Source organism: Neodiprion lecontei, chromosome 5 (assembly GCF_021901455.1).
Source record: "Neodiprion lecontei isolate iyNeoLeco1 chromosome 5, iyNeoLeco1.1, whole genome shotgun sequence".
NCBI lineage: Eukaryota > Metazoa > Arthropoda > Insecta > Hymenoptera > Diprionidae > Neodiprion > Neodiprion lecontei.
In genome coordinates, this window is record NC_060264.1 from 11,654,232 (window position 1) to 11,666,925 (window position 12,694).

At 38.1% G+C, this 12,694-nt stretch overlaps 1 protein-coding gene across 4 annotated transcripts in view; it reads right to left on the bottom strand.

The window, feature by feature from the left end:
* LOC107216926 (telomerase-binding protein EST1A-like) overlaps positions 1-12,694 on the bottom strand; it is a 248,382-nt gene that overhangs the window by 56,489 nt on the left and 179,199 nt on the right. For all 4 annotated transcript variants that reach the window (XM_046742016.1, XM_046742017.1, XM_046742015.1 and 1 more), the window contains 2 exons: positions 12,433-12,606; positions 11,978-12,184 (listed from right to left, as the gene is read on the bottom strand). In XM_046742016.1, the coding sequence (XP_046597972.1) occupies positions 11,978-12,184; positions 12,433-12,606 (381 nt within the window). The remainder of the gene's footprint in view (positions 1-11,977; positions 12,185-12,432; positions 12,607-12,694) is intronic.

The window sequence follows — 12,694 nt, forward strand, 5'->3', positions numbered from 1 at the left end:
TTAATGACGAAATGTGCTTGTTACTAAGGCGCAGGGGACCCGGTCGGAGGTCAAAAGGTAGGGTCATTTACGGGGGATTGGGGGGGGGCGACGGACTCTCTAACGAGGCAAGAAGAAGAAGAAGACAAAAAAATAACTTTCACTTTTAAGCCATGGGAGTCCGAAGGTTCAAAAGTATACTTTTCAGTCGTAGAACTTAAAAGTACTACTTTAGTCCCTGTCTAAGCGCACCAAAAAGCGAGGAAAGCATGTGATATAAACTAATATATCTCCAAAACGATGCCATGTATAGGACTGTTCCTTTAGGATTCGATGATTTATGAGTAATAGGATCTAACGAAGTCATATAATCATCGAGATCGAGAAAAAAATCTTGCATGATGAAACATCTCGGATGATCGGATCATAGTTCTCTTTCCCTTTATTTTCAACGTGTTTGAGGATTCGTTTGCGTGAAGTGAGTTTGATTGACATAATAAAGCTTTAAATAGACGCCTGCTGGTTGAGCTGTGAAGGAATGGCGTGCTAAGCAGCCGTAACTACTGACTTTGTTTTTTCATTTTATTTTCTATGACAGAGAACTCATAAGCACATCGGGAGAACTGAGGTTATTATATCCGCCCCTTTTGATAGGCTATTGCTGCATTTACTGAAACCGGCGTTTCAACTTTATTATTTGCAGCTCGACGCTGTAATTAATGCTGGGAAATAGGCGGTTGAACTTTTTTGAACGTAACGAAACTTCCTGTTTTCATTTTTTGCCATTGGGCTCGGTTGCATAGTATGTACGTTGGTAAGAATATCTTTTAACAAGTTTTTCCCATCTATACATATACATTGAAAATATTCTGAAGTTGAGCTTACGAGTGAAATTTTTATTGCAAAATGGGATCGAATCTGAAACCTCAGTTTTTCAGCCGTATTAACTAGGCAATGTCTGGTATAATTGTACTAGAAAAGCTCATAACTAAAGTCCTCTTTTCACAAAAGGGTGGATTTACGTAAATTGCATTTACGATTGTCATCGTTAGAGGTAACTAAAAACGGTTTTTTTCTCGCGCATAATGAGATGTGCAGTTATGCCTCGAAAATTGCCCCGACGCTCAAGAGTCGGAAAAAATATTGGTCTTTGTCGAGTGTTGGAAGTGAGTAATCGATTCTTAAACGGTTGTTTCTTTGAGAGATAAATATATATGAGAGTGCCTGCAACCCGACTGACGATGAAGCTGCATGCACCGCATCCACATATGAATACGCTTGAAACGCATTTGAGCGAATCACTTTCTACCACTTTGAGAAACCACATTTGCACGATGAAGAACGTTCCGAGCTGATATCTTACGCTAATGAGGTGGAGACCCCGTGTTTATATGTATGTGCGGTTATCGCAACTGCATTAAAATTCTGTAACAGTTTCGACGAAACAAGAAACAAAATCGTTGGAATCATTTTGGAATTTATCTGTCTTGTGTGAAAATGCGTAATTTATAAGTTGCAGCTCAAAGAAGATGCATGCAAAATATCGTTGACGAATGAAGCATATTGAGTTCCGGCAAAGTTACGCCCCGTTAAAGATTTGTTGGTTTACATGATACATGGTAAGAATATTATAAATGTCAAAAAATCAACAGGCTGCGTATTTTTGGATTTATGTGAGCAGAAAATTGAGCGCTGAAACTAATCGGCAGTCTCTGTTGTGAAATAAGAAAATAGATCCCAGCATTATACATCCGCCTGACAAATTGCACCCCGACGACGAGAGTGACACACTTGGCATTTTGAGTTGAGAGTTGGATTTGCAAAGTTTCAATTTATAAGCTTGAAAAGTGAAATTTCTGTAGTTACAAAATTGGCCGCTACAGAGCACAGAACAATAGGTTGCTTCCGTAAGCATGCAATGCTTTCAGTCACAGTTATTTGCTTCCGCTGAAAAATGACTATTTTTGAGTTGTGTCATTCTGGTCGCCGGGGGGCGAAATATGGAGCGTGAATTCAGATCTCACTGTTTCGTGTAGTCGTTTCGAAAAATTATACCACAACGACATACTTGACAGGTGCGTTCTTTTTCATAACCAACTTCCATTTCTTTCTTCGACTAGCGAAAAAATAGTCCATTATACTCATACTAAATGATAACCGACCTTGAGGTACACTAATTAGTAAATAGAAGCCCAAAAATCGTTCATGGGTAGGTATTCTGGATGCGATCTGAACTGAGACCATTCAAAAAAAAATAAAATATTACCAAATCGATCTGATACTCTTCTATGAAAAGATATAATCTTTGGTTCCTACATAATACTGTTGTGTTTCCAATTATTTCGAATGCCATTAACGTTCAATCATTCTACAACACTTTATAGGTTTCTCGAACATGAAGTATAGAAACATATTAATGTCAAATCATGTGCTGTGATGAGTTTGTTACTTATATTTAGAGTGACTATTCTCACTATCTGGAAAGTATAAAATACGCCGTTTGGACTGACACTGATTGTTAACTTCGGGCCTGATCCACCTCTCAGAAACATGGTCATGACTATTTTGGTATAGATACAATTTTTAACTATATCTGTACATAGTTTCTACAATTTTATTTTCAAGAGTTAAAGCACAAATGAGTTAGTTTGAAATTTTCGATTGATATACATGAATCTCTGTGGAAAAAATGTCTCATTCTGTCCCTACGAAGATTTCGCTACAAGAATTAATCAAATTTTAAGACAAAACAAATACAGCGCTGAATTGGAATGAAGAATATGCCCGCCAAGTAAGTCGCTGTAGAAACATTTTTGGATATCACTAAACGAAATAATGAGATCCAAATTCACGATCTATATTTGCAAGGTAAATATATAGTCTTGGCCTCATGCAATCGTTTCATAAGAAAAATTAGCGATTAATTTCTGTGCTCATATTTTTGCTTATGTAAGTCTGAAAAAATGTATACGGCGAATTTTTTGACATTTATGATGTTTCTGCCATGGGTTTCATTCATTTTTGTACGTCTAATATGATAGTGATGTCGTAACATCATACGCTGTTCAACTAAAAATACGTACTTGGTAGATTTTACGATATTCATAATGTATATGCGTAGCCGCTAAAGTTGTTCTTTTTCCGTGAAACGAAATTGGTTATTGTCATTGTAGATATGAAACTGTTCACCATAAGCCTGTGGTTCCAATTTTACAGACCATTGAAAGCCGGACTTATTGTAGCCCTTGGGCTGCGACAGTCACCTTCTACGTTGTTACTGAGAGATGGTGTGTTGTGGTTTCAATTATGCCTCTGACAAACGGAGGCCCAACTAATTCTGGCCTTTGGGCTGTGACAGCCACCTGCTACGTTGTTACTAGGGGATAATCTGTTGCGGTTTCGGATATGCCACTGACAACCGGGGACCTAACTTACTCCAGCCTTTAGGCTGCGAAACTCACCTTGCGCGTCGTTACTAGGGGATGGCGTATTGTGGTTTCGGACAACTGAGAGTCAAAGTACGATGCCCAGTAAAAGATCCGTAATAAATTCAAGGATATTTCCATAAGATTTTTAGGTTATTCAAGGACATTCAGGAAAAATAAAAATACATGAATGCAGAGGGCAGAGGACACTGTACATAATCTGCGCGATGTACGTGATATATGTTATTTCTACTACACCTGTTAGTAGGGAAAAACGAAAAACGCAATTCGAGGCAGCAATCTACTTTTTAAATACCGTTACTCAGTGAACACAAATAAATATATCATTCGCAGCAAGCCTTAAATATAGAATGTTTCCAGGATACAAGAAAATTTCAAGAATATTGCCACGGCTTTTTAAGGACCAGGAAAATTCCAGGACCTCAAGGACTTCCAAGATCATGCTAAGGTATTCTGGTCTTTTTGGCGATAAAGATCACTGAAAGCCTGATTTATTCTAGTCTTCAGAGTGCTATAACCAGCTTCTGCATTCCTACTAAGCGAATGAGTGTTATAGTCTCGTATACGCCAATAACTACCAAAAGAACAAATCAAATTAGCCCGGTAGATGCCAAAAGATCACTTAAGGAGGCTATTAAAATTGAAAAAAAAAAAAAAACTCTTCGTAATTAGTTTAAAATTTTCTACGACATCAAATCGAGTTACTTGATGAGAAAACATGTTTTATGTAATACACTATACATTGTATTTACTACAATGTTTCGATTGGAAGTAACTAGTCAAAAGATGAAATATGGAATCAGTTTTGTTTTCTGATTATCGCATTACGTTGGACAGGAAATTTTACAAAATCCTCAAAGATTCTAACACACAGATGATAAAAAATGACGCCGGTACGAGGGTGATATAATTTGTTTGGGCATCGAAATTTTCATCACTAAATCATATTTCTCCCCAAGTCTATTTTAGAAATTTTATTGGATCACGGAGCGCAACTCGTACAGAGAGATGAGAGAGCAGTGCGCTCACCCGACATTCAGTACTTGTCAGTAGTGTAAAGTAATTCAGTATTATGTCCATTTTTGGGTGTTACCTGTATCTCTCAGATCTTATTGTAGAATTCCTAACACCAAAACATATACAGAGTGAATTGCTAACGACAAAATAGTCCGTCCTTTGCTATAGCTTAAGGGAGTGCCCTGGTCAATTTCGATGTTGTATATATCTCCAGATATTGATGTCCACGTATTTTAAACGTAAAAAAGGGCTTGACAACCCCATTCTATACACAACCCTGAACAAAAACACCCCAGCACATTTTCATTTGGGTCAAAACCAAATAAATGGCACAAATTTTGCGAATTTACGATAGCGATTTCATAGAAACCATGCCATTTCTTTATTTTTGCCTTAAATGAAAATGCGTTGGAATGTTTTTGTTCCGAATTGCATATACGATAGTGTTGTTAAGCCATTTTTGCATTTGAGATACGTGGACTTTGATATTTGCAGGGATATACGTCAACGACGCAATCGACCAGGGAACCTCCTGAATGCGCATGCGCTACAATTCAAGAGCAGATCTTTGCCAGGGCAGCCAACGGTTACAAATTTAGAAGACAGTTCGTTGTGAAATATATAAACTTAAAAAGTTTGACAACTGTCGGTCTTGAGTATAACCGTCAGCGATAATTGTCAAAAATTTTGAGGTTACGTTCATGATGGTTCATGATCGCCCTGGAAAACAAATGTCCTCGAATTTTAGCGCATGCGCATTTAACTATAGCAGACGTCGGAGCATTCTATCGTTAGTAATTCACTCTGTATAATATGTGAAATACCCGTCGGTTCAAGCTTCGGACGATTTTCATTGATATCGCTTCGATTGAGACATATAATTTGGCGCCATATAATTTTGACCACCTCTTTTGAATATCTATTCACTCATACAACTTTGGAGCGAAAACTAGACTGACGAAGATGAACGGGACGGAAAAGTTTCTTGATTGAACCAACTGTGTAATACTAATAATTAACTGTCCATGCATCGATTGTATTGGAATTGGGCTCAAATGAAAACTTTTTCTCCCCCACTCTTTAAGATGAATCACTCAACCCTAGAGGTATTGCGAAATTAAAGAGGATGAGGATCAAGAGAATTGGTAGTCTCATTCCAAGTGCATTAAAAAAATAATATTATTACCGTGTAGGCTGTTGCAGTACATAAATTCGGTCGAGATGATATTTAAAATTTCCTCAATGTACTTTGCACAAAATTCTATCGAATTTCTTGAATACAATTTTCAACAGACGTGATGATACGCCTAATTCAATCATTTAATACCACTTGAAATTTACGCCTGTTCCGCTCACGTACTTTGGAGCTTATTCGATAGTTGTTGAAAGACTGCCCAAATAATTCACGGCAGCCCTTTTATACTGATGATTTCTTCAACAATTGCTGGCGTTATTTTTTGAGATCGCGTTGTTTATTATAAGAGTCTCCACTGATTATTCATTGGATGTATTGCATTCCACAGATAGCACCTTGAAGTCAAAGTACAATTTGAAATTTCATGTCTGTGCTATGCAGTCATTAAGCGTGTCAAAAGTATAAAAATACATAATGGGGTGGTGTCAAAAAAGGGTCCAACATACTTGTATTCTTTTAGCTCAAGTGAATTATTTTCACCTCGAAATTCCGAGAATTAATCCACGGATATCATTCTTCGTTGGGCGTCTGTTTGACAATTGCAACTGTTGATGCTGAAAAATTCTATGTAGCCGTTCTGTGTTCGATGCTAAAAACTGTGATTTGATACGTCAGATGGTAAATTATTGATGTGACGAGCAAGTTGAAACTAGCAATGTGATTTCACCAAGTCGGTAATGTCATCACTAAAACTCTTGAGACAAAGTAGCAACCCGTTGAAGGCAGGAGTCTGGAGTCAAGGGTGTTTTCGTCAAGAAAATTCCTGCATGCGCGTATTATAAAGAGGCATCCTTGAAGTCAATATGGGATTGAGCAAACTTGTATGAAAAATATAAAAATCGAAACCCGATATCCGGGGAATTTATTAACATTTTAGATGCCGAACCATCATACCGATGTGGGATTCCGTAAATCACTTTAGATGGCTTCAATCTCTTCGGACACTTCTGGAAGACAACTCGTTATCTCCGCCTTACTAGTAGAGTGCATTCTACCTGCGTACATTTCAAATTTCCCATCTTTGTTTGTGTTATTATTCAGCTCCAATTTGAAGGATCTAGATGCAAAGGGCAGGTAACTTTCGAGAGTCCCTACTACAAAAAAAGTACAAGTTCTATCTATACCGGTTTAGTCGTTTTCATGTCAACTTGAAACAAAACCGAATCCTTTACTATTTCAATAATATTACATAAATACATATCATGTAATAGTCTATGTCAGATGTGAATTTAAATCGAAAAATTTGGGTACATAGATTTGAATTATCAAAGTTTTCTCTTTGGTTTGGTTTTGTTGAGCTGAGAATCAACGTGGAATATTATAAGGAATGAACGAAATTGAGTTTTAAGATGTCGAAATTTACATTAATTCCGTTGAGTTTCATGATCAGTTTGAAAAATAATTTCTGTTTTTCCCAATCCTTAAAGCTTATTCAATTTATTCGATTTACTTTTCAAAAAATTGAATATCCCGTACAATCATTAAATATCGTTAAATCAACCTAAGATGTTAAGAGCATTTTATTTCCCTTGCTTGAAATAGCCACACAATATCTACATTGGTACAGAGGTTAAGACTCTGAAAGTCATGGTATTTTTTATCCATTTTAATTACTCATTTTTATGCATAACCGTTTACCATAGGATGCGAGGAAAAACTATTTTTAGTTGGTACAGGACACCCCGCAGTCAACCATATATCAAATAATAAAGTTTGACAAACTGTTTCGATACCAGCAATATTACGAATTACGCAGATAATACACCATCGATCTGTGTAACTGTATCTTACAGCACGTATATAAAATAGCAGGCGGACCGTCCGGTCCACTCCATCAGGCGTATATTTTGTATACCGTGAGTTCTTCTTGAAAGGCCCTGCTAGTAGCGCGCGCAGTTCAACTTGCTTGATTTTGATTGGCTGACATCCGTGCGCGCGGCCTGAAGCAAGCCTTCGCTGACAAGATGAAATTCCCTAGAATCGTCTGGTTGACAAGTGGCAGTCAACCATAACCTCACACCTATTAAGAATCGCCGGGTCACGGCACCGTCGCGATCCACTACGCATCGGTCATTCTGCCTGCCATGCTGGTAACATTTCTACGAAGTTGGCTACGCTTGTAAACTAGACGAGTCGCGATTGTCCAGCAAGTCCTTTCAAGAAGAACTCTCGGTACAAGGATGGTATTTTCTACAGAATTCCCTGTAGGCTATTTATAAACATATAATTCGTCGCGCCAGCGTTCCGCATTTATACACCTCGTAGACTTATATTCGTTCATTCTCTCAATTTTTATTCTCTTTGACAACCTCAAACGTATGATCTAGTTTCAACGGTTATATACGCCGTTATAACTCAGTGGCAAACATATTTTACAGTGTGTATCGTGCTCCCGATATTCCAACTTTTTGCCTCCATATCTTCTTTCTATGTACCAATCTCGGTAACTCCGTCGTTTATCCTGCAATCCGAATTAGCAGCGGGGGATTTTTTCTACTTACTGTAACGAACCGATTCACTCTTCTACGCAAAGCATACTTTTTTTCTCTTGGTAAATTAGCAGCGTAAACAGCCGCGAGCAAATCGCAGAAGCGGAAGAAATAACTTATGATTATCGCAGAAGATAATCGACGTGTTTACCACGAGAGTACGAAGACCGAAAACTATCTTGTAAAACTGGTATGAGATACAAACGCTTCCGGGTATACGTTGCGTCGAAAAATGTTAATCAAATCGTTTCCCTACTCTTTGGAAAACGATGATATTGTAATTTGATAGGCATTAGTAGGTAGAGAATTCACGATTTTGTACCGGCGATTATTTGTTCGGTTTTAATTATAGATTTGTCAACACATTTCCTTCAAGATTCGGTTGCTCAATTTTTGTTTGTGCGGAATTCCACGGAAAGAGATAATCTGCGATTGAAACAAAAACAGCAAACAAGATGGTGCTCGGAATGATGCATGAATTAGTAACAAATTGACGAGAATTGTGTCGAATTTAACTACATCGCCATGTTTAATTGATAATAATGATCAAAGTTTAATCACTCGTCGGCAACGAAGAGCGTTATAAAAGTAAACCAGAACATAAAGGTCAGTTGTTTTACATAGTGACATAATTCCCCCGATAAAACAGGTTTTTTAAGGGATTGTGCCATCGGACCGAACAGACTGCAGTAGCCACAACAAGCGTAAAACATACCTAAATGTTGAAAACGTTCCACATTAAAACAGGAATGTACACTTACGCCGATACTGGTTCTCATGCATTCCGGAACGTGTGTATAAATGATACCTGTTACATACGCTAATTAACCGTGTATTCAAACAAAATAATCGCCGGTTGCCAGCAGGGAAAGCAACGTAAAAAGAGCAAGGAAAAAAAAACCAGTGTGAAACAAGCACTGGATATCGGCAATCCTCATGCTATAATTTGTTTTTTTTTTCTTTTTTTCTCAAGGGGTTAACAAACGAACGGTGAGAAAAGTAAAATACCTTTATCGACTAAATAAATTTGAAGATCCGATTAAAAAGCTGCTGCAGTGTCGAACTACTACGCATATTAATGGGATCAAGACCCCGATTCCCGAATCCCTGCTGCTAGAGCGGAACGACATACGTTTGCAAATTTATCGAAGAACCGAAAAAGGCTCCGGACGTCGAACATGAAGTCTGCGATAGCGAACTGATAAGTTCTCAGTATCGAGAGCGAAAAGAGTTTTTGCGGTGTGTAAGAAACGGAGAACCAAAGAAACTACAACTTTATTATGCGAGATCGAGACCACTAGTAAAATCAAAGCGGGTATTTGCGAATGCAAAAGGTAAAAAATGAAACTCGATATCCTTTCTCTCGCGTTGATTTTTTAAATTTCTTTTATTCTTCCGTTGCGGGTGAGGCTTTTTCAGTACGCGATTTCGCCATCCCAATATTTTGCGAAGTTCTGATAACGATGTGCAAATGAAACTGCCCGAATTTCACCTGATACGAACACACGCGCAGAGTGTGTTTTACGAAACGTATGACGAGAGTGGGAGTTCTGCACAACGATTAGTGAAAATTGAAGTCATTTCAGAGAAAATTTCATGCCGTGTGAAAAACTCCGCATAATACATACCCACTGCAATATTCGTCCAGAAAATTTTAGACATTGAGTTGGTGAAGTTGAAAATAAATATTTTTTCTGTAAACAGTGATTTGAATTCGAAAAACTGTAGACGTGGAATATGGTTTAAGAACTTGGGGTGAATCAACTTATTTTACTGACAAGTCACTGCCAGTTGGGTGATCAACGATTATAAAATAATGCATTTTGTTTCAACATTATCTTTTTTAAAAAATCTTAATAAAAAATCAGAAATAAAAATTGGATGGATGAGAATGAAAATTCCTAAAAACACAAGGGTAAACAAAAATCAAGAGCGAATACTAAAAATTCTCAGAACTTCTATAGCAATACCGACTAACCTAAAGCGTTCAAGATCAAAAGAACTGATCAAAAAAGGTAAAATGAGCGGAAATTGTGTTTTAATGTTAAACTCGATCGACACAAGAATCTCGGTTTGGTTACAATTCTGTTGGTTTAATTGTGCTTATTCTTGGACTGTGTGCTCAATCGTTTGATCGATCAACCATCGTTTCCAATTAATCATTTTTTCGATTAATTGACGAACCAGCTTTTTCAATTATCGATTAATCACGCAGCCTTAGTTTATTCTGCTACAGGAAAGCTTCCAAAAGTGAGGAGAATGTGTGCCACGATTTCCTGGGGATGGAGACGGTGGGACTTAAAAATACAGCCAAAAGCCAAAAAGAGTAACGACCAGCACCAATATATCGTCGGCATAGCTATTTATAAGATGTAAACGACGCCTGGTGGTATGAAGTAAGAATTAATTCGCGAGCCGTTACATCTCATTCCCACATCCCGTCTCACATATAAGTAGTTATAATACCTCCGGGAAAAACGGCATCACACAGCTGTTTAATACGGAGGAAATTTTCTCGTTCTCGTTCTCCGCAAGCATCACAGATAGAAGGGAAACTTCATTAAAGAGCGATAAATAATAACGAGAAATGAGATTCACACGAAAACGCGAGAGTACAAAAAACGAGGGAGAAAAAGGAAGAGTAAGAAGAACGGGAAAAAAATTCCCAACATCCTGCTGCATGTTTTTTTTTTGGCCAGCAAGCCTTCAGCCAAACTTGATTATCAATCTTCCTTCTGCCTGCTCCTGCGGTCTCGACTCGACTCTAACTCACCCGGTTACCGCTTTTCCGGTCAATCTATACATAACTACGTGATGCGTATTAATGCACAGTTGCCAAATGGCGAAGAAAGGTAGTGGTTTTTCAGACGACGCGTAAATACGAAGCTAATTATTTTTAATAAGCCGTGCCTGATAGAAATTTTTTAATCCGAGATAATTCACCATGTTGAAGTTATAGTAACGTTATCGCAACGATTAATGCTGAGGAAAAACCGTTACTTTGTGATTTTTTAATTGCTTGAAATTCGGTAAGCCGTAATAAAACAAGATTTCCTCGAATTTTGAAATCTTCGTTCTTTCAAAGTCATTGGAAAAATAAAAAACTACTGATTTTTTCCCAATATTTCGTTACGATAACGTTACTAACTTCAATCTCGAGGTAATTCAGCTTTTAGAATTCTGCACGCTGCATCTTCTTCAGCTAATACACATCTCATGATAATCTCAGAAAATTGAACACCGAATTGTGCACGCGTAAAGTTTTTCGCCTGCTTGGACAGGCTGGCCAAATCTATCTGGTTTGGTCCCGGCGGAAACTGTCAATACGCGACGGCGTTTTGAAGCTACGCGGACTGAAGCGTAGTCCGGTCACATTTTTTTCATCTCAAATTCTTAGTGTAACATAAGATCAAAGCAACAGCGAATTTTTATATCTAACGTTCGGCAGCAACTAAGCAACCTGACAGACAGACGGGACATTTGACGCGAATTAGTTAAATCTACCAATGGAATCACATGATTTGATGCATGCGCATTCGGCTCTTCAGTTTCTTAAAACTGTCATTGTTGATGACACACATGAATTTTTGATATTTTATACCCGAGCGAGATTGATTCACCGTTCAAAAACCTGCTGCTGAAAACTTGTGGAACAGTTTGCAATGACGAAAGAATCATATTCAATAAATTCACAATTCGTCACTGAATCTTCTGAAATCTATCTCATTAAACATCGATGAGTATTTCTAAGATTTTCAGCAGCTTTTTTTACACCTCCAACAGTACATTTGTGCAAGTAGACACGCAAATTTATGTGGGTACAACAAAATGTACCTTCAACTCTCACTGACCTGGACTCGCTGCCGATGACGTTCCTGCTTCCTCTGGCGCCTTTCGAGTTCTTCTTTGCGTTCTATGAGTGACCTGATCTCCCCCGTCGGTGCTGTCGTCCACAACGAATTCTCGGTCGATGCACCGGAATTCGAGGATAGCCGTCTCATCACCGGCAAATCCTCCTCACCTTCGCTGTAGCTTTCGACGAGGATTTCTGAGTCACTCTATACGCGACAGAATTGGAAGCAACCAACGAAAAATTAGGAAATTGGGTATGGAACTGATGAAAAAACATAGGGACGTGCTTAAAAATCAGGGAAAAAGTTGTAAAATTGCAGATAATGAACTTCAGAAATGTTTATGACGTATTAATAAATTGCTGCTTCTCTTAGACGTGATGCGAAAGTAAAAGATTCTCTTTGTGGGTGCTTGAATTTGAAATCGGAGAGCTCAAAGTCTCGTTTGCACTCACTTGTTCAGGTGGTGAGCTAGGGGAACTTGCTGTTGAGGTTTCCACAACAGAAACGTACTCGCTGTCGCCAGTTTCACATTTTTGTAGCTTAAGAACCGGAGTCTCAAGACCGCAGAGGAACACTTGTCCGAAGAAGAGTATTTTGTGTATCCTCAAACAAACTTGGGCCACTTCCTGCGATTGAAAAAAAAACATACATTATATAGGTTACGTGATGAATTTTTATGATGACATAACTGTATACCCGTGATTTCTCCAATAT